The sequence below is a fragment of the Rattus norvegicus genome, chromosome 1, assembly GCF_021556685.1.
Source record: "Rattus norvegicus strain SHRSP/BbbUtx chromosome 1, alternate assembly SHRSP_T2T, whole genome shotgun sequence".
In the NCBI taxonomy this organism is placed as follows: domain Eukaryota; kingdom Metazoa; phylum Chordata; class Mammalia; order Rodentia; family Muridae; genus Rattus; species Rattus norvegicus.
The window spans coordinates 220,184,038-220,206,189 of record NC_141534.1 but is presented as its reverse complement, the minus strand read 5'-3'; the positions used below and the strand labels follow the sequence as shown (position 1 = coordinate 220,206,189).

Below are 22,152 nucleotides of genomic sequence, written 5' to 3'. Positions count from 1 at the left end.
GCAAGTGCTCTACCACTGAGCTAAATCCCCAACCCCCACAATCAAGTTCTTATTCGTCACCAGCCTTATAAACAGAGCCCTGGCCATTTTTTTTTTCCTGGGAACGTCTGTTTCATGAGTTTCTCTTTTGGGTCATCGAATTTCGACAGGATATCCCAAATTTTCTACTTCATGTTCTAGATCTAAAATGATCATCATCGTTCCCATTGGTCAGAACTTCCTCCCCTTTACTTCATGGGCTTTGTGTCACATAATCCACCTTCATCAATCAGATTTTTTTTTTTTTTTGAGACAGGGTTCTTGGGTCTCGAGTCACCTGTGCTGTCCTAGAACTCTCAAAGTAGTCAAGAGTAACCTCCCACCTCTCCCTGCCAAGTGCACAGCTGCCATGCTGGAGAGAGAACCCAGGACCTCACACATGCTAGCCAAGCACGCTGCCAGCTGAACCACATCCCCTACCTTGAGCACAGTTACTCAGAAGGAATCAGGACAGAAGACAGCTACACACACAGATGCCTTGCTTGAGGTGCTACCTACCAACTCTTTGGGTGCCAGTCAACACGCTGGAGCTCAATGCTGTTTGTTTTGCAAATATATCATTTTGCAAGAACGAGAAGTCAGAGTGAGGACTGTTAACAGCAGCTTCCAGAAAGCCTGCTTGACAATTTCTCTATGGTTGGGAGAGCCAGCCAGGGCAGCGAACCTCACTGTTTTTGTCATCTCTTATGCTGTGTGATTTTTTTTTTTTAATTTTCAGCTGACAAGCAGACTCCATTTTGTGCATCATTATATGCAGGTGCTGGAAACTTTTAAAGCTAAAGCCCAAACAACCAGAACCTGAAAAATAGACAGAGCCTGCTGCAGACACTGGGTCAGTCAATGCCAAGCTGTGGTGGTAGACTTTTTGAATAACCAGACTTGGAGCATGATAGGAGGGAGGGAGAGCAGTGACAGGAAATGGTCTCTTGTGAAAGGAGGCACTAGGAAGGATGCCTTGACATGGCTTCATAGAATCCCCAAAGCAGCCCCACACTAGTTGGAGGTCAGGACACCTCTGGACCCACAGGCTGGGCCAGGAAGCCACAAACTAACCTTTCAACTCTTCAGCTGACCACTCCCAGCTACCTGACTAAACCTCACAGCTGGAAGACACTTTGCCAGGACTCAACCTGGGACCCTCCAGTTCCAAGTCCCAGTTCATGCTGTGCCACTAAACCACATTAATCTTAGCCAAGTCCCTTCTGTTTCCTGGCACTTAGTTCCCCATGTGTAATGCCAAGGAGAGACCCAGAACTCATCCTCTGTCAAGATACTCCATGATGGGGCTAGAGAGATTGCTCACTAGTTTGTATTTCTCTTAAAGGGAACTCAAGCTTAGTTCTTAGCACCCAGGTCAGGTAACCCACAACCTCCTCTAATTCTAGCTCCAGAGGATCCGATGCCCCATTATGGCCTCTGCACAGACATGCATGACATGCATGCGTGTATACACACACACACACACACACACACACACACACACACACACTTAAAAATAATAAAACTGGGGTTGGGGATTTAGCTCAGTGGTAGAGCGCTTGCCTAGCGAGCGCAAGGCCCTGGGTTCGGTCCTCAGCTCTGAAAAAAAAAATAATAATAATAAAACTAAAATGTTTTAAAGAAGAAAAGAAACCATAATTAAAAGAACATCCCAGAAAGGAGGGGTTGCAATTGCAAGGACCTGAGGTAATCAAGCTTGCCCTCTAGCCTTCCCTCTGTACTTGAATCTAACACAGTCACCCAGTGGACCTCCGCACCCCATTACCCATCGTGACCTCAAGGCCTCATTCATAGTTGACTCCTGGGCTGAAAGTGAATAGCTCTCTGTGATCCAGGTAGGGTAGTCAGGGCTGCCAACCAAGCCAAGTTGACTCTGGGCTCAGGCCACATGGATAAGCTTCCTATCTTCATGTCTACCTGTAACAATGGCTCTGCCCTCTTGGTTTGCTTTTGTCTGCCCTCTCCAGTTTTCCTGGAAGGTGTACCCAGCCCCTGATAGAGCTAGGGAGAGAGTAAACACTCTTGTCTAATCTTCCCCAATGTGACCATGTGGCACGCAGCGATGGCCCCACCTTGGTAGATCCTGCTTCCTACATTCCTCCGCAGGTAAACATGAACTTAGCATCAGCACCTGTTCCAAGGCCTATGCCTGGCAGTCACTGGGACAGAGAAGTGCCTGACCTTTTCCAGTGACCTGCCCTATTTCCCAGCTAGATCCCCGTCACAAGAACCTCGGGAAGCATGTATGGTCTCCCATCTCCAGGGCCCTCTACACTCCAAGAATGCTCTCAAGCAACAGAGGCAAAAAGTCCCGAATTTCAGCCTCATCTAAGCTGCTCAACCCAACCATGGGTTCCCCAAAGAAAGACGAAAATGTGTTTCCAACCCCAAAACATGATGTCACTTCAAAGCTCACATTCAACAACTGTACAACAACGACAAAATCACACACAAAACAAGTCTCATAATATTTTGAGTAAGTTCAAAGTTTGTGTTGGGCCACGCACATTCTTAGCTATCCCAGGGTGTGTGCAGACCACAGGGTAGACATGGCTCGTACAACATCTGGTTCCAGTTGGTAAAGTCCAAGTAGAAGGTGCTTGTGATTTTATGAGCCACTGCCATGCTAACAGAGGAGAGGAGGAAACACTGTGGGCTGCCAAGCTGGGCATGATCCAGCGCTAACCTGTAGCACCACCTGCGGCTTCCTGCTGCCAGTTCAGCTGTGACTGCTCCTATGGTCCCTGTCTCCTGCTCCGAGGCTGCGGGTCTGGCATGCTGTGGAGACAGGCAAAGAATTTCAATGTGTGGCAGCTACAGACATCTGACAGCTGCCCATAGCTTTGAGCATCTCTGTCTCCTCATCTCAAGACGCTCAGCATCCATTCCCCACGGCACCCCAGGAAGAGACTGCCCAAGCCCAGAAACCATGAATTCCGGTGCCTTTCTGCCTTTCCTTACAGATCCTGGTAAGCCACATTCTGCAGGTCTCAGTGTCCCTTCTTCCAAAGAAAGCAGTCGGGCTTGGGAAACACCAGTCACTCCTGACCAAGTGCCAGTGCTGACCAGTAGGACATTCTACTGAAGGGGATCTATGTTGCTCAGGATTCTACAGCTTTATCCAGAGGTCAGGAGTGCTGGGATCAACTGGTGATGTCTGCTTGGCACTCAGGACGGAGTGGGCAGACCAGGTGCCACCTACCCAAGTTACAACCTACCTGCCACCAATGATCAGAGAATCCACGTGTCTACAAGATGCTCTAACACTGGATTCTGTGAAATGTCATGAAACAGAAGTTACCAACGGGAAACTTGAGAACTCTTCAATAGAAAGCTGATCCAGGGGAACAAGTCGCCTCCCCTAAAGGATGGAAAACAGGAAGAGGACTTTGGGTCCCAGTCATGCCAGTGAGGGTAAATTTTAAGATGAGAGACGTTCTAGATATTCAGAGCTTTTGAGGTGACCTCAATACCCAGAATCATCAAAGGACCACTGGATGCAGCCATTCCCTTTCCTGTGACATAGCAGCCATTGTGTAAGGCTGCCTCATCTGGAGCAAGAATCCAAAAGGAAAGGAGCAGGTTCAGCCTCCAGCATCTATACCAGAAGATGCATGTGGGATGGAAGCCCTGGTAGGTGCTGCCTCAGGGTGAGGCCTGCTTTCCTCTTCCAGTTGATCTGTTTACTTGATGCCCCTCTCACACATCCCACTGCCCTAGGTGTACCTCTCCTACACTGCAAACCCATGGTTCCCTTCTAAGGTCCCTTTCTCTGTTGATCCCTCTTATATCCCATGCCAACAATTCTTTCCTCTGTTATTCTATTGTAGTGTCCTCCACTCTCCTTTCCTTTCAAATCAACCCCCTGCCTCAGCCTGGGCTCTCTCCCTCCCCCTGCAGATGGTCCCAATGACAAGAAAGCCAGAGAGAGGGAAAGAGCCTTCTTGAGAACTTGAGAAGAGTTACTTTGTAAAATTGACCCATCTCTCCTACTTCTCAGCCCCGCCCTAAACTCATCAAAGATGCAAACCGGGTTAGGTGACCCCAGGGTGAGGAAACAGGGTTCAGGGGTTCCAGAGCAACTTGGCCAGTACCAGGCTGTCCAACTGCGCCCTTCATGTACCTCTGGGCATATCCCTAAGGATAAGGACTTCAAGATGGACATCGTACCAGGTGTGACCGCACACTTGTGTGATCCCAACACTTAGGAGACAGAGGCAGGAGGACCACTGCAAAGTTTGAGGCCAGCCTGGCCTACATGGCAACTTCCAGCCCAGCCAACAGAACCCTATCTTAAACAAAACTGAAGTAAAACCTAAAACCAGGAAACAGTTCAATTTGTTATGAAAGTAATTTTAAATCTATAAGTTGATCTTAATAGTATCCCATGACTCAGCAACCGGGACAGTGTTCAGAGTTTCAGCTAAACCCCTTCTTTTCTCAGTCTCATTTCACTCAGGTGGCCTCTGACTCCCTGTGTAGCCAAGGATGACTTTGAAATTCTGATCTTCTGCCTTCCCCTCTCAAGCTCTAGGATTACAGGTATGTATCACCACATCTGGTTTTTTTTTGTTTTGTTTTGTTTTAAGATTTATTTATTTCATGTATGTGGGTACACTGTAGCTCTCTTCAGGCATACCAGAAGAGGGCATCAGATCCAATCACAGATGGTTGAATTGAACTCAAGACCTCTTGGAGAGCAGTCAGTGCTCTTAACTGCTGAGCCATCTCTCCAACCTCTCCCCCACAATCCTCCAGCCCCCCCCCCCATATACTTTTATTCTAAATAAATTTACTCTTTATTTGGGAGGGTTATTATTTGTTGTCTGTTTTTGCCTTTTTACTGGAAGAAGGGCAGACAGGGACTCACTACATAGCTCAGGCTAACTCAAAACTTACTATGGAGCCCAGGCTGGTCACAAACTCCTACCTTAGCCTCCCTAAAGCTAGGATCACAAACCACAAACCGAGGTTCTTTCCTTGTTTGGTTGTTCGCTTGTCTTGAGAAAGGGTCTTATACAATCAAAGCTGGCCTCAAACGGGCTTTGTAGTCAAGGCTGGCCTTGAACTCCTGATCCTCCAGACTCCCTCTCCCAACCATTAATCATCCACACCACAGCTGATTCGTGTGGTGTAAGAGATGGAGCTCACTGAGTCCTAGGCCAGCACTGCACTAACTGAGCTGCACTGCCAGTCCCACACGACTCCCTTTAACTTCACTCAGTATCCACTCCCCGTTTGAGTTTCCTTGATTCTGAAATTCCTTTAAAAGGCTACAATGGAGCCCAATGGCACAGTGCTTGACAGCATGTGTGAGGCCTGGGGCTTGAGCCCCAGTGCTGAAAATAAAGCAAAGTGGTTTTTTAACCATTCAAATTGTGAGTTGGGCTCTAGAGTATGCCCATATCTACAACATGTTTGCTGGTTCCTAAGACATTTTGTAGATAAGTCTCCATTTTATGCCACTTCAGAGATGATCTATGGTTAAGAGCACTGGCTGTTCTTGCAGAGAAACCAGGTTCAATTCCCAGCACCCACGTGGTGGCTCACAGATGTCTGTAACTCCAATTCTCAGGGGTCCAACACTCTCTCTGGCTTCCATAGGCACCAGGTATATACATGGTACATAGACATACATATAGGCAAAACACCCATATATATATAAAATAATAATATAACATTTTTTAAAGTGTCTAGTGTGAGTGGGGCTGAGCAGATGGCTCAATGGTTAATTGTGCCTGTGGATCTTACAGAAGACCCCAGCATCAATACTGAGTGGCTCACGGCCACTTGTAACTTCAGCTTTGGGAGAGCCAACACTCTTTTCTGGCATCCACCCACATGAATCTACCCACACATAAATACGTGAACAAGCACACATGCACACACACAGACACACACACACACACACACACACACACACACACACACACGCCTAAATTTTTTAAGTTTTGGGGGACAGTAAGATGATGATGGCTCAGCAGGAAACAACATTTCCTGCTAAATCCTCATCCTGTCTCCAGGACCCACATAGTGGAAAGAGAGAATGAGCTTCCACTGTGACTTCCATACAACCCTGCCCTTCCATGCAACATATACCTACATACGTAAATAGTATAATTCTTAAAACGTGTGCCTAGAGGCTGGAGATGTGACTTGGTTAGCAGAGTATACGGAGCATGCTCGGAGCCCTGGGCTCCATCCCCTGCAATACTCTGCATAAACCCGGCAAGGTGACTCACACTCAAAACCCAAGCACTCAGGGGACAGAGGCAGGAAGATCAGAATTTCAAAGCACACTGGGTATATACCAAGGCCAGCCAGGGATAGAGGAGATGCTGCCTCAAAAATAAAAGGTATTTGGACCACCAAAATCCAGAGTATCAATGGAAGCACATTTGTCATGGCAAGGACCTGGGACCACAATGGCTCTCATTAGTGACTAGCAATGGATAGATTAGCATAGCTACTTGGGAAGATGGCTTGACAGGTCAAAGTGCAAAAGGGAGGCATAAGAGGTGGGGCTCCAATTCCACAACTCCACCTACCACCCAAGTCGTGAGGTCAGACCACACTGTCACTGTTGACTCCTGTGGAGAGAAGAGTATTATTCTGTAGTCTATGCTGTAGTGCCAGTTTAAGGAGGTAAACATGTGTCTCCTAGGCCAAAGGCTCCCAGGGGTGTTTTTCTGACAAGATGATTAAAAAGAATATTTATTTGCATGTCTGGATGGGCAGACCAACCTGGGTCCTATCAGGGGAGCTGTAATAGGTGCTCATCACGTGGGAATTTTGTTTGAAGTCATTGCTTTGTCTCACCTGCAGGCTGCCTCAGATTCCACAGCTAGGCTCAGCCCAGACTGCACCATGCTCTAGATGTCAGCCCACAGCCATATGCGAGTTCTCCATAACTCTCTCCAACTGGATATAAGTCAGGGTTCCTGAGAGCCCTCCTTCAGTTTGGATCATTTGTTTGAGTGGCTCAGAGCTTGGGGGAACATTTCCATTGTGTGTGTTCACTCATTTGCTGTGGGGGCCATGGGGGTGGGGATGGGGGTGGGTTGGAGAGATGGCTCAGCTGTTCCCAGCACTGGCTGCTCTTCTAGAGGTACTGGGTTCAATTCTGAGCAACCACATGGTGGCTCACAACCATCTTTAATGGGATGGGGGTGGGGGGAAACACCCTTGGAGGCCAGAAGAGTGCACTGGATCCCCTGGAATTGGAGGGCTTCCAGGTCTGCAGCACTATAGGGACCCGCATCAGTTGGTAAGTTCCCCGTCCCCAAACTCTGTCCATTTGCTTTTCTTTTTTTTTTTTTTTTTTTTTTTTTTTTTTCCCGGAGCTGGGGACCAAACCCAGGGCCTTGCGCTTGCTAGGCAAGCGCTCTTCCACTGAGCTAAATCCCCAACCCCCCATTTGCTTTTCTAAGGAGACTTTGTCACAGCTTCCTCAACAAGAACGTCAAAATGTGGCAGAACAGAAAGGGTAAAAGCTAAGGTTAACAGATTCTGCGTGGTGTCCTGCTGTACCCTCTAGGATGAAGAGTGTCTTCCCACTTGCAGGGAGGGGCTTAGGAGCCAGGGACAGTTTGTGAAGTACCTGCATCATAATATCCGAGCTGCTAACATTTAAAGAGCAGGAATTTCACATAAAAAAAAAAATCCAGGCTTTGACTTCTCTCGAAAATGTGGCCAATTTGGCACCATGGCTTCCTTCCAGCCTGGCATTGGCAAGTCAGAGCTGGCTCGAGACTGCCTCCTTGTGGTAAGACAATGTAGCACCATGCCCACCATGGCCACCCAGACTACCCACTTTGCCTCCTAGGTCCTGAGCAGGCCCATCTTGCCCCAGATTGAAAAGTCCATGAAGGCAGGGACTAACTGCCTATCTGTTGGTTTCTGAAGAAAAATAAAATGTTTAAAAGTCTTCCATTTATCATGGATACATTTTTACATTTACTGATCTATTTGTGTGTTTGTTTTATGTGGGTGGGTGGGTGCCTCTGAACTACCACGGAGGTGTATGGAGGTTAAAAATTGCTTAAACAAGTCAGTTCTATCTTCCCACCACGTGGGCCCTGGATAGCAAACTCAGGTTGTCAGACCAGGCCTTCTGTACCTCCCAGTAACCCACTCTCTAATGAGGACAGCAGAGTACACTTCACAGGCCACTTAGTAACTGGTGGGATCTGACCAGCAGAGAGGCACCTAGCACTTACCTTTGTCACTTTATCCACAGGGTCTTTATCACCAAGATAGCAGGCGTCTCCCCACTCTGTAAAATCAGGTGACTTGGTGCTACGTTCACAACCACAAAAACTCCCTAGATTCTGAGAAAGTTTAGCCCTTTACTCTCCTGACCAGGGTAAAGATGTTATCGGGGAGGTTTGCATTTCTTATCAGGCCCCATTAGTGGCCCTCCAGGGTCTGATTAGAGCAGGCCAGACGTACTTAATAAGCAGTTCTCCACACAGCTTCAGGCCCAGAGCTTCTCCCTAGCACCTTAGCCTGGGAAAGGATCATGAAATGGCTTTGGGTCCTCGGGCTTGTGGCCCTCTCAGAGTGCTTGGTCAAGTAAGTATAAACTGAGTGCTATCAGCCTGGCCTCTTTCTCACTCCTGTAAAACTGTCTGACCCTCTTATCCCATGCCTATCCTACAGTGAAGAAGGAAATGAAATCCCCCGCTGGCCTTCATAACCTTCAGATGTCCATTCATCAGTGATAGTTTGCCAGGAACACCGGAAGGCCCAGAAGTCTTGGGGCAGGCATACAGGGTCACCCAACTCCAAGAGCACAAGTCACATCATGGTCTGTGTGACGTCTCTCACCAAAATCCTTCAGTGCAGCTTTAGGGGTATAGCTTCTATGTTGTCTTTTAGACCTCTCTCAGCATGTCTGTCTGTCCATCCATCCATCTGTCCACCACCACCTCTCTGAGAGTCTCTGTGTCCACAGACCTCTCTCTCTCTCTCTCTCTCTCTCTCTCTCTCTCTCTCTCTCTCTCTCTCTCTCTCTCTCTCTCTCTTTGGGCTCAGGCCTCATCATTTCTCACTTTAGCTCCCTGGCATTTCCCATTTTTCTCTCATCCCTCACCTCTGATTGAAACAAGGTGGGTTTGAGGGCTGCTTCCACCTGCGTGCAGTGGTATCTGCTTGTAATGTCAGCTTTTGAAAGATAGAGACCAGATGATAAGAAGTGTAAGGTCATCCTCAGTTATATATCAAGTCTGATGCTGCCCAGAATACATAAGACCCTGTCTCAAAATGAAAAGTCAAAAGGGGGTGGGGCTTCTTCCTAGGCGTAGCTTTGATTGGTAACCATCATGGTGACCAAAGCTGAGTCACAAGGAAAGGGGCTTTGGGGTAGAAATGTCCCATCTTCCACCCTTCCTCTCTGGCTACTTTGAGAAAGACAATACTGGGAAGAGTGTTAGGACAGATGGTAGATGTTCCATCACCGGCGGTCCATCACCGCCACCCTGAGCAGTCAACGTGAAGCGAGTTATTTTCCCATCTTCTTTACAGAAAGGGAAGCTGAAAGGTTCAGAACGGCCCCGTGGCCGGCTCGAAAGCGAATACCAGAGCCTGGAAACCAGGCACCCTGCCATTGTCTTCTCACTGTGATCTATCTTCTTTGGAAAACCCACTGTGCAGTTGCAATGCAAGGTGTGGTCCCCCGGAGTCGCCTCTTGGCGCCCCACGGCTCCTTGATCTCTCACTTAATTTCCTTCCGGATGCTCATTTAAAGAATCCCTCTGATGAAGATTAAGTCCATGCGAGAAAACCTGCGGGAAAGCCACATGCTGAAGGATTACCTGGAGAAGTACCCTCGCAGCCGTGCCCACGTGCTTCTTGAGCAGCGCAGGAACCCATCAGTAACTTATGAGCCTATGAGGAACTACCTAGACGTAAGTGTGACGGGAACTGGAGCTCCCGAGCGCCCCCTAGGGCTTTTGCCTAGCACTGTGGCCCCTCTGAGGAATCCTGAATTGGGGCTGAGGTTCCTAAAGTCAGAAAGGGTAGAGAGCAGGGGCTGAGGTGGCTCAGCAGCTAAGAGCACCTGCTGCTCAAGTGTGAGGACCTCAGTTCAAATCCCTAACATTCACATAAAAATCACATAAAATACGAACTGGATGTAGACACACACACACACACACACACACACACACACACACACACCCCTCTGTGTCACCTGCTGTGGGAGCAGAAACAGGAGAGTAGCTGGGGTTTGTAGCCTGCCAGCCTAGCTCCATGCTCAGTGAGAGAGCCTATCCCAAAAGAATAAGGTGGAGAGTCACAGATCAGGATGCCCAGTGTCCTCCTCTGGCCTCTATTTGCACCTGCACATACACAACACAGACACACACACACACACACACACACACACACACACACACACGAAAGGAAAATGGGTGAGGAACAGGGACCTGTGTCCCCCACCGTTCCTCATCCCTACTCCATCTGGAGCTGTGCTGACAGGTTGAACCCAGCAATGACCAGTTACTACCACACAGACATCCTGTCCTGTTCTATGCCAAAGGAAGTCACTGAGTACCTGGACTATTATTGTGTTTTGTTTTTTTTTCTGAGATGAATCCCTAGGCCCCAAGCAAGGATGAGCTGTATCTAACCCAAGACCAGCAAATCCAATTGCAAGTCAAGTTAGGTATCCCACTGGCAGACTCAGATTTCAACCAATGAGCAGAGTGAGTTCTGAGATGGGCTGGACGCTGGGCCAACCAGCAAGATGCTGTCATGTCTGACGAGCAGAACCTAGTTTCTTTCTTTCTTTCTTTGGGTTTTTTTTTCAAGGCTGTGTAACTCTAGCTGGCCTGGAATTTGCTATGTGGCTGTCCTCCCACTCACAGAGATCCACCCGCTCTACCTCCTGCATGCCTGTATCAGAAGTGTGCACTACCACACCTGACTAAGCCTAGCTTCTTACAGCAAGCCAGAGAAACAGGCAAAGAGCAAATGTCCGCTGGGCATGGTAGTGCAAGCCAATAATCCAAGCAATCAGAAGACTGAGGCAGGAGAATCATGAGTTTGAGGCTAGCCCGAGCTACATAGTGAGACCTATCAAAAAGAAAGGGGGGAGAAAAGGCAATAGGTGGGGAAGTGTAAACAAATGCCCAATGAAAGGACTGACGGGCTGGAGAGATGTCTCAGGGGTTAAGAGCACTGACTGCTCTTCCAGAGGTCCTGAGTTCAATTCCCAGCAACCACATAGTGGCTCATAACCATCTATAAAGGGCTCCTGTGTTTATATAAATAAAATAAATGTATCTTTATTTTTAAAAAAAAAGGACTGAGTGGTCTTGATAGTAACTATTTTGACTTTGTAGAAAGCAAAGAGCACAGGGGCCTGGAGTGACCCAGAAGGGCTGCCTGGTGGAGGCACTCAAGCTGGACTCTCACAGGTGGAAAGAATTTAAGACGTTTGGGAGAGGATGAAGTGTTCCTAAAAGGTTTGAGCAGAGGCTTAGCAGTGCGGAGAATGCTCTGGAGACAGGCACCCCAGAATCCAGGAGACAGGCAAAGCAGCTAGGCTGGCCTGGCCCTAGCCGCAGCCCTTTTTCCTGCAGCTGGTCTACATCGGCACCATCAGCATTGGCACGCCCCCTCAGGAGTTCAAGGTTGTCTTGGATACTGGTTCTTCAGACCTGTGGGTACCATCCATCTACTGCTCCAGCCCAGCCTGCGGTGAGCACTCTGATCTGACCTCCCCCACCCATGCCCTGCCTTCGGTCACCTCATATCCCAGCATGCCTAAGGGTCCCCTCCTGTCCATGTCCTGCAGCTCATCACAAAGTCTTCAACCCTCTTCAGTCTTCCACTTTCCTGGTCTCAGGCCGACCTGTGAATGTTGCCTATGGCTCAGGAGAGATGTCTGGATTTCTTGCCTATGACACTGTCAAGGTAAGCCGGGAAGCAGAGGCTGCCATGCGGCTGGCTCTGGGAGAGAACACTGCTGAAGGGTCAGCTGGGAGGACCCTTCTGCTCCATCTGGCCACACACCTGGTGGATCCTCCACAAGTGAATCCTTCCAGCTACACAGGTGTCCGAGGCTCCCAAAGAGGAGTACAAGTTGATCCTGCCAGTAGCAAGGAGAAAGAGTTGTGTAAAAAATAATGCACATTCTTCAAAATAACTCCATTAGTCTTCCCAATAAGCCCAAGGCAGATATTGCTAGAGCTTCATTCCACAGGCAAGTGAACAGAGGGAGCCAATGCCTTGTCCAAGGTCACACAGCTGGTCATCCAAAGAGCTGGAAAGTGACTTAGAATAAGTAGGCAGGTGGGAAGTGCTCTCAGGGGACAGCCAGTGGTTTAGGCCTCTGGGAGCAACCAACGGGCCTTGAGCTCCCAAGCAGAAAAAGCAGAGCACAGATTCAGGAGAGCCATGTTCCATCAAAAGACAGTTACCTGAGAGGCCTTGGAGGCTTTTGAGAATGAACACACATGTGTGTGCGCACACACACACACACACACACACACACACATTTTCCCAGTCCGAATATTTCTAAGAACCTTGGTAGCTTAATCAGGCATAGTGGCACAGGCCTTTAATGCTAGCATTCCAAAAGGCAGAGGCAGGCAGAGCTCTGTGAATTTAAAGCCAGCCTGGTCCACATAGCAAGTTCCAGGCCAGCTAAGGACACTTAGTGATCCCAGTTCTGCCTGGGATTCATATTCAAGCAGCCTCAGGCAGGGCCAGGACTCAGTCATACCTGTCAGGTCAGACCATCTTCCCACCCCAAGCCCAGCCATACTATAGCTCCGGTCTCAGAGCCTTATCTGAGGACACCCTCTTCTCTCACAGATTGGAGACCTCACGGTTGTGGCCCAGGCATTTGGCCTGAGCCTGGAAGAACCTGGCCGTTTCATGGAACATGCTGTCTTTGATGGTATCCTGGGACTGGGATACCCCAACCTTGGTCTTCAGGGAGTCACACCTGTCTTTGACAACCTATGGATACAAGGCCTCATCCCCCAGAATCTCTTTGCCTTCTACTTGAGCAGGTGAGCCTGTGCCAGATCAGCCCTTTTTCTAGCCCAATTTCTAAACATTGTTGACCCTCAGATCTGAAGGTTCTTTAGACATAGTCTAGTCTAGGTGTCTGCTTGCTATGGCCTGGACACCAAATCTGGCCCATCATCTGTTTCTGTAAATAAAGTTTCATTGGCGCATTTGTTTCCGTCTTGCCTGAGGCTGCTTTTGCACAGTAGCAGTGGCATTTAGCCATCAGTAAAGAGAATGTCTCCCAGTGTGCACAGCCTCCAGTGCTGACTGCCAGACCCTCTAAGGAGAACTTGCTGACTCCTTTAGTCCCATCCCTTCAGTCAGAGATAAAGAAACCAAGACTCTGAGAAGGGCTTTGCCCAAGATGACCCAGTCTAGTGCTGAGAGAAGCAGACTCAAGTTCAGCCTTCAGGATTCTTCCCCATGATGGTCATCGGTCCATCATCTCTTCGCTACACTGAATCGCTGAGGGACTGAGGATCTGGAAGACAAGGGGGAAGGCAAAACACAGGAGACAGGGTCCTGTTGATACTTGTCTCTTCCCCACCAAAAATGGGAGTTGATCCCACATGTGAGAATGGGATCTGTCTGTGTCTGTGTCTGTGTCTGTGTCTGTGTCTGTGTCTGTGTCTGTGTCTGTGTCTGTGTCTGTCTGTGTCTGTGTCTGTGTCTGTGCCTGTGCCTGTGCCTGTGCCTGTGTCTGTGTCTGTGCCTGTGCCTGTGTCTGTGTCTGTGTCTGTGCCTGTGCCTGTGCCTGTGCCTGTGCCTGTGCCTGTGCCTGTGCCTGTGCCTGTGTCTGTGTCTGTGTCTGTGTCTGTCTGTGTCTGTGTCTGTGCCTGTGCCTGTGCCTGTGCCTGTGCCTGTGCCTGTGCCTGTGCCTGTGTCTGTGTCTGTGTCTGTGTCTGTGTCTGTGTCTGTGCCTGTGTCTGTGCCTGTGCCTGTGCCTGTGTCTGTGTCTGTGTCTGTGTCTGTGTCTGTGTCTGTGCCTGTGCCTGTGCCTGTGTCTGTGTCTGTGCCTGTCTATGACTATGTCTATGTCTATATCTGTGTCTATGTCTGTGTCTGTCTGTATATGTTTATGGCTCTGGGCTCTTCAGGAACCTGAGTCCTAGGAATCCCAGCACTCTAGCATGACTAAACAGCTCTAGCATTAAGCAAGTGGGTCAGTCTTTCTCTGGCCCTTGGGAACACTTGAGTCTGCTCCACAATGATTCCTTCAACTATTTCTTACTAAACAGCTGTTAAGCCCTGAGTGCCACTCTGTATACAGTTTGTGGGAGGATACACAAAAAGGGGTGTGTGTATACAGAAGACAAGAAGGTAGTAAACAAAGGAAAAGAGACTTCAGCTAGTAATTGTGTCTGTGACAGCAATGTATCAGGCAGAGAGAACCAACAGGCCTGAGGTGGGGGCAGGGCTCGCTGAGATGAGGCTAGCCCAGAGTGAGCTGGAAAGCACATCCTTAGGTACCCTAGGCCTCAGTATTCTGGAAAAATAACAACCTAGACAAGTGGAATCCACACCCTTCTGGGCGCAATCATAAAGTCGCTCTAGTTTCCAGGGCGCCCGAGCCTGAGTGTTCCACAGAATGGTTGGGTATCCAGAGTTCAACTCTGTAGCCAATTATCCACATTGGGACCTTGACTTTGCCACTCATGAGCTGTGTAACATGGTCCTTCTTCCCTCACTTTCCCTGTCCATGAATAATGGAGCACCTGAGGAGGGCTGCTGGGCGGGGCTGTGTGGGTGTGGCCGGGCACACCAGGAATGCCAAGCAGTGACAGCAGCAGCAGGTGTGTTGATCTGTCTCCATCGGGTGGTAAGCCTTCCTCCTCCTCTTCCCTCCAGCAAGGATGAAAAGGGCAGCGTGCTGATGCTAGGTGGGGTGGACCCCTCCTATTACCATGGAGAGCTTCACTGGGTACCAGTGTCCAAGCCCAGCTACTGGCAGTTAGCTGTGGACAGGTAAGCACATGCCTGATTCCTGCCCCTGGAGGCTACCTCCAACATGTACACACACACACACACACACAGAGAGAGAGAGAGAGAGAGAGAGAGAGAGAGAGAGAGACAGAGAGAGACAGAGAGAGACAGAGAGAGACAGAGAGAGAGACAGAGAAAGAGACAGAGACAGAGACAGAGACAGAGACAGACAGAGAGAGAAACAGAGACAGAGACACAGAAACAGAAACATAGACCCATGTCCATATATGACAGCATCTACACATATAATCACACACAAGGTCTCTGACATGTACTGACACATGGAATCACAAGACAGTCACACAGAAACACACCTGCACATGACATGTAGACACACAGACATCCATTCTCTGACACCATAGATATAGCCTTGGAAGCCACACTTGTAACCCGTCAAGGTCACCTCAGCAGAATCGCCACCAGAGTAGGTCAGGCCTGGGTCTCCAGTGCTAATTGAAGGGCAGGGAATTTACAGACCTGGATGGTCAGGAATCTCTGGAAAAGGCCTGTGTAGAGTGGGATGGGTGGGAAGTGTGGTCTGAAAACCCTAAAGTGAGACTGGGGCCAGGGGTTGGTGTTCTAAGACTGAACAGAGGCAGCAGAGTGAGCACCACCGTGGTTTGCCCAGGACTTGAGGCTTCCTGTCCAAAGCAGGTGAAGTCCTGGGCCCACAGTAAGTTATCACACCAGAGAACAGACAGAAGCAGACGCAAGCCCCCCATCTGCTGATCTGAAAGCCACGAGTACATGTCTTAGCCAAGCAGCAGGCGAGTACCTGGGGACCTGGCGTACCTGAACACGTGAGGGTAAAAACTGAACAGACTCTTACAGAGTCACCAGATGGAAGCTTAAACGTCCTTCAAGGACATCAGCAGCCTGTCCATCCGCGTGGGCTTCCTGGGGTGCTGCCTGGACAGAAGCATCAACATCAAGACAGTCTGCTAGAGAGATGGCCTCTTCTGCAGCAAATGGCTGCTCTTCTCCTTGCTGCAGTGTCTGATGCCCACAGGCACCTACCCTCATTCCAAAGCTGTGGAGTCAGTCAGGCACAAATGTCCCTTGTTGTCCCTTGTTCATTTCATTCCTCAATTAATTAATTCATTCATTCACACGTTTGTTGAGGATCATTGTACGACGTGCCTGAGGGAGGCACTCAGTGACCACACCGTCCAGTAGTGCGTGTGTGGATACATAACCAGGGAGTCCAATAGTGAGTCACCACCCCACTGCTTGCTAGAAATGAGTATAGAACCAAGAGAGGGACTGAATTGAATCTGCAGCTGGAAAAGGTGATAATTCGGCTGGAACTTAGGAGATGATAAGAAACCAGCCAAGCAAAGGACAATACACAAAGGCCCTGAGGCTAGAAACAGCCCAGTTCATTCGATTACTGAAAGGATGGCACTGGGGACACAGCGCAGCCCATAGGCTGCTTGACTAGTATGTGGGAGACCCTGGGTTTGACCTCCAGCATCCAATAAACAGGTGTGTGTGATGGGGCCTCCCCTCTAATCCCAGCACCTGAGAAGCAAAGGTCATCCTTCACTAGAAATGAGTTTGACGCCAGCCTGGACTACGTAAGACCTTGTCTCAAAACAGACAGACAAACAGACAAACAAGCAGAAAGGAAAGCTAAATGTGGTGGTATCCAGCTGCAGTCCCAGCACTTAGGGAGGCTGAAACAGAGGAGTCATCTGAGCTCAGACATTGGAGATCAGCTCAGAAAACCTGCTAGGAACCTTTGGTCTAAACAAATAAATCAGAAAGGGTAAAGCGGCCATGCAAGAGGGTGGGTGTGGAGAAGGTGGCCGGCTGTTTGGAAGTCAGGGAAGGGGAGAGTGTTACTGCGTGGTGGTGATCCTGCTGTTTATTTTGGCCCCTGCCTCTCAGCATCTCCATGAACGGGGAGATCATTGCCTGTGATGGTGGCTGCCAAGGTATCATGGATACAGGGACCTCCTTGGTGACCGGCCCACGAAGCTCAATCCTTAACATCCAGAACCTCATTGGTGCCAAGGCTTCTGGTGATGGCGAGGTAAAGAAAGGGTCATATGAGAAGGCCACTCTGGGTTTTCCCCACAGTACTAACCAGCAGCCAACCCCTCTTTGACAGTACTTCCTCAAGTGTGACACCATCAACACCCTACCTGACATTGTCTTCACCATCGACAGTGTGACCTACCCAGTGCCAGCCAGTGCCTACATCCGGAAGGTGAGGAGTCCTGTAGTGGGGATGTTCTTTACCAGGTTTGGCTTCTGTGGGAGAGGAAGGTGCACCCTGGTGGTGAGGATGTGCAATTTCAGGTGCTGCTGATTCCCACCAACTGGGCAAGCCAGGCCCACACAACCATCTTCGAAATCCAGAGTGGTGTTTCTTCCTCCTCCCATAAACATCGAGGGATCAGCAAGGCACCACTGTTTCCCAGGTTGCAGTGGAAAGATGAGGGTAGCTTGAATTACAGGGTGGTCTGGTAAATAGGACCTGATGGCCCATGCAGAGACAGCTAGATGGATCTGCAGATAAGGGACATGGAGGAGAATGTGCCAGCAGGCAAATGGATGGAACTAGAAAATATCATCCTGAGTGAGTAACCCAGACGTAAAAGGACATGCATGGAATGTTCTCACTTATAAGTGGACATTAGCCATAAAGTACAGGATAACCATGATATAACCCACAGACCCAAAGAGGCTAAATAACAAGGAGGATCTAAGGGTGGGTTCTTGACTCTCACTGAGAAAGGGAAATAATCGGAGGTGGATGGAGGGAGGAAAAGGTGGGAGAGGGTGGGGAGAGGCATGGGTTGGCATGGAGATCAGGCACGGTAAAAGCTGGGGAGAGAGGCCTGAAGAGAATGAATGGAAGTCAGTGGCTGTGTGGGATGGGGTTCTCTAGGATGTGCCAGAGACCTGGGATGGGGCAGGCTCCAGGGAGTCTATGAGGGTGACTCTAGCAGAGACTCTAGCAGTAGGGGCAACAGTAGTTCTTATCCAGGCCATATAAGCCACTTCTGCAGCAGCCGAAAGAGCCATGAAAGGAGGACCACAGCTAAGTGGCAGGACTGGGAGTGCAGCTCAGCCGGTAGAATGCTTGCCTGGAATATAGGAAACCCTGAGGTCAGTCCCCAACACTACATAAACCGTTGGGAGGCCGAGGTAGAAAGATTAGAAATTCAAGGTCATCCTCAGCTCCAGCTCAAAAGGGAAAAAGGAAGAAGCTGGACAGCAGGGGCTGAGTTCATCTGTTGCCCTTCTTTTCTAGGATCATTCACACAATTGCCGAAGCAACTTTGAAGAAAGCACAGATGACCCGTCAGACCCTGAGTTGTGGGTGCTGGGGGATGTTTTCCTGAGGCTGTACTTCACCGTGTTTGATCGGGCAAATAACAGGATTGGTCTGGCTTCTGCTGCATGAGTGCTGGGCCTCCTTCAGGGAATGGCCAGGCACACCCCTCAACACGGAATTGAGTATGGGTCATTTCATCCAGGAAGCTGACCCCAGGCTAGGAGGAGCTCTGCAAGACCCTGTTCTGTGTAAGAAATAAAGATTGCATTCGCAAAGCCATTGATACTAATGTCTCTCTCTCTCTCTCTCTCTCTCTCTCTCTCTCTCTCTCTCTCTCTCTCTCTCTCTCTCTGGGTTAATGAGATATGTTGGAATTAGTTTTTGAGTCAGGGTCTCTCACTCTGTAGCTCAGGCTAGCCTAGAACTCACTACTGATCTAGGTAGATCTCAAACTTTCAGCATGCTTCCTGCCTCAGTCTTCAGAATGTTAGGAAGCATGACTCCACCATGAAGTATCCATGGTGAGAGAAGCCGGCATGAATGAAGAGAAAGCCTTTAGGACTGATTCAAGGAAGGTGCAGAAGAGAACAGAGAATAGCCAGAGGCCTGAAAGCCAACGTATATGTGCCCTCCTCTCTTCCCCTTTGATTCTCTGCCTCCCGGCTTCCTTCTGTTGTGCTTTGAGGTCATTGAGTACCAGGATTCCACATCCAAAGGATTCTGATCAGGAAAGACACAGGTGACTTTAAAAAAAATTCCTAGCATAGCAAGAGGACTCTTGGTTGGTCCACCTGGAGTGGTGTATCCATCCTGGACCAAATATCTTGGGCAGTGGAGAAAGAGATTCTGTGATTGGCTCTGCTTGGTCAGATGGTCTCATCTATGACCTGGAAGTAGATTGACAGTGTTCTTTAGAGCCATGGGTCTGGGATAAAGAGTAATCACAGATAAAAGTGGTACCCAACTGTGCTTCCCAGGTTGCAGAGGAAAGATGAGAGTAGCTTGAATTGTAGGGTGGTCTAGATGACCTCACGTAAATAGGACCTGGCAGCCCATGCAGGGACAGCTAAATGGATCTGCAGATAAGGGACATGGAGGAGAATGTGCCAGCAGGCAAATGGATGGAACTAGAAAATATCATCCTGAGTGAGTAACCCAGACGTAAAAGGACATGCATGGAATGTTCTCACTTATAAGTGGACATTAGCCATAAAGTATGAGATGTTCTAGACAGATAAGAGGATTTGAACTGACTCTTCCTCTATCCCCCTCCTTGCTCAGAAAGATGGTTAAAGTATAATTAAAAACAGGTTCTGGATGTTGGGCCTGGTGGCACAGGCCAGGCACCTGGAGATGCTGAGGCAGGAGAATACACAAGCTGAAGGCCTGCCTGGGCTACATAGCGAGTTCAAGACCTGCATGGGTAACCTAGTGATAACCTGTCTCCAGGTAAGAGGTAAAAGAGAAGCTGGAGAGATGGCTCAGCTTACTGTTCTGTCAGAGGACCAGAATTCAGATCCCAGCACACAAACAACTGAATTCCACCTCCAAGGGATCTGATATCTGCACATACACACATACACATACACACACACACACACACACACACACACACACACACACACACACACACTCACAGAAATAAAACCTTTAAAGACAAGGGTAAAAGGAGGACTGGGGCTGGGACTTTGGCTGGGATAAGCAAACCACCAGGTTCAATCCCCAGTCCTTACCCCAAATAAAGAAAAAGGTTGTTAGTTTCTTGGGGGCACAGCTATTAGAACTGTTGATTTGGACCATCAACTTTTGGCATAAGTATATGGGCTGGAGAGCAATTAAAAGCCCCTGTTGCTCTTACAGAGGACCTGGGTTTGGTTCCCAGCACCCACATGGTAGCTCACAACCATCTGTAACTCTAATTCCTGAGGCTCCAATATCTTCCTCTGACCTCTGTAGGCACCACGTACGTACACCATGTGTACACACACAGACAAAACACTTAAGTAGATCTTGTAAAATTCTTTTTTAAAACAAAAGAGGATATGTTTGGTTTGGGATAGCTTTTCCCACAAGCCCAGAATGGGCAGAGAACAGAAGGAGCAAGAAGAGTAAAGTCACAATCAGAGCCCATTTCATCACACTGCAAAAGCAGCTGCTCATACAGCCCAGAGGCACTGGCCATCTACACGTCAAGCCTGTGGTGCACCCTGGGTAGAGGCACCCTGGGTAGAGCTTGCCTATGAGTCACAGAGACAGATCAAGGAACAGGTACAGGGGAGACTAAACAAAACCAAGAGGGATGTTACTGGAAGATACCGAGGCAGGGAAGGGCTTCCAGGCCACACACAGTGTGCATAAAGGCTACAAGTTCTGAAAGGACAATCCAAGAGGGTCACCTGGTCCCATGTCCTGCCTCCCTATGATGGTCCCAGAGATCACCTGTCCTTTGCCCCTATTTCCCACTTCCAGTGTCGTGACAGCAGGTGGCCATCACAGGAACAGAGTTGTCATCCTCTATGCTGTCATCCTCTATGCTTATGTGAAGACCGTGAATTAATCATATACGACCTTCAGAACACAGCCTGTCAGGTAGCATGAACTATTGCTATTTAAAACCAGCACCTGGGGCTGGGGATTTGGCTCAGTGGTAGAGCGCTTACCTAGGAAGCGCAAGGCCCTGGGTTCGGTCCCCAGCTCCGAAAAAAAAAAAAAAAAAAAAGAATAAAACCAGCACCTGGAGGAGACAGGAGACTGAGAGAGGGGTTGAGAAGCCATGGCAGGACAAGATGGCAGGTGATGTTAAGATTCTGCTCTGTGTATTTACAGGTTGTTATCAATGTTCCTAAGGGATGGATGGTACTGGGCTTTGTATGTTTAAGTGGGCAATTATATCTTACCAATTGGGTCAAAAAAAAAAAAACAAAACAGCACCTGACAGAAGCTAGACGGGCAGTGACTCTCAGTGTACAGCAGGGGTTCCAGAGAAGACAGTTCTCCTGGGGACTTTTATTCTACTTTTCTTAGTCATCATGAAACCCCACCCGTACTACCCCCAACTCCTGTTCCCCCCTCCAATGGCCAAGGCTAAGATAATGGGGGAAGTTAAACATCTATGCTTGGCTTTGGGTGTTGTTTTGGGGGAGGGGTGTTTGTTTCTTGGGGTAGGTTTGTTTGTTTGTTGGTTGTTGAGGGGATTGGTGTTGTTTTCGAGACAGAACCCTGGCTCTCTTGGAACTCACTATGTAGACAAGGCTGGCCTAGTACTCATAGAGACCCACCTGCTACTACCTCCCAAACTAGGCATTTAAGGTATATATCATTGACACTCAGTCTTGTTTTTTATTTTCTAGATATCATATAGCCTAGGACAGCCTTGAACTCCTGATCATCCACCCTCAGCATCCTCAGTTCTGCAATTACAGGTATGAACCACAATGCCCTAAGTTACATTACTTTACAAAAGCTAAAGACCTCTCATAAAAAGGAGGGAGATCTTACTACCTTTGCTGAACTCTTTCTGGATTGAATTGCTCTGCATACAGACAGCCACAGGTGTGGCTCAGCTGAGTGCTGACACCTGCTGGCCACTGTGGGTGCTACACACAGACACTTGTGTAGTTACCACTCTATCTTATCTTACCCACTTCTGCTTGAGTAGTTACTTAGCAACACAAAGCTATTATCCTATAGCCTCCCTGCCTTTAGACCTATTAATCCCACGGCAACAAATACATTTATTTACTCATTTATTAGCTATAAATTATTTGACTGTAATGATTTTCCCAGGGAATCTAATATAACAATCCCTATCCCCACCCAGA

At 48.8% G+C, this 22,152-nt stretch overlaps 2 protein-coding genes across 3 annotated transcripts in view; one reads left to right on the top strand and one right to left on the bottom strand.

Moving 5' to 3' along the window:
• Positions 1-2,716: 2,716 nt before the first annotated feature.
• On the top strand, positions 2,717-18,614 carry Pepf (pepsinogen F). Of its 2 annotated transcripts, XM_087586098.1 has the most exons (10): positions 2,717-3,672; positions 4,484-4,581; positions 9,788-9,947; positions 11,625-11,742; positions 11,840-11,958; positions 12,862-13,061; positions 14,911-15,027; positions 16,936-17,080; positions 17,159-17,257; positions 18,308-18,614. In XM_087586098.1, the coding sequence occupies exons 3-10, from the start codon at positions 9,798-9,800 to the stop codon at positions 18,458-18,460; spliced, it is 1,101 nt and encodes a 366-aa protein (XP_087442224.1). In that variant the 5' UTR covers positions 2,717-3,672; positions 4,484-4,581; positions 9,788-9,797; the 3' UTR covers positions 18,461-18,614. The 2 variants fall into 2 exon arrangements, with proteins under 2 accessions (XP_087442224.1, NP_068521.1); NM_021753.1 differs by lacking the exons at positions 2,717-3,672; positions 4,484-4,581 and adding an exon at positions 8,541-8,613 and having other exon boundaries at positions 18,308-18,609.
• Positions 12,023-22,152, bottom strand: part of Vwce (von Willebrand factor C and EGF domains) — a 42,354-nt gene continuing 32,224 nt past the window's right edge. The window contains exon 20 of the mRNA XM_087563626.1: positions 12,023-12,133. Within this exon, the coding sequence (XP_087419752.1) occupies positions 12,090-12,133 (44 nt within the window). The 3' untranslated portion in view covers positions 12,023-12,089. The remainder of the gene's footprint in view (positions 12,134-22,152) is intronic.

Coding starts and splice junctions, on each gene's coding strand:
- Pepf (NM_021753.1), top strand. CDS start 8,561: ATGAAATGGCTTTGGGTCCTCGGGCTTGTGGCCCTCTCAGAGTGCTTG. Junction 13,062..14,910: donor TTTGCCTTCTACTTGAGCAG/GTGAGCCTGTGC, acceptor TCTTCCCTCCAG/CAAGGATGAAAAGGGCAGCG. Junction 17,081..17,158: donor AGGCTTCTGGTGATGGCGAG/GTAAAGAAAGGG, acceptor CCTCTTTGACAG/TACTTCCTCAAGTGTGACAC.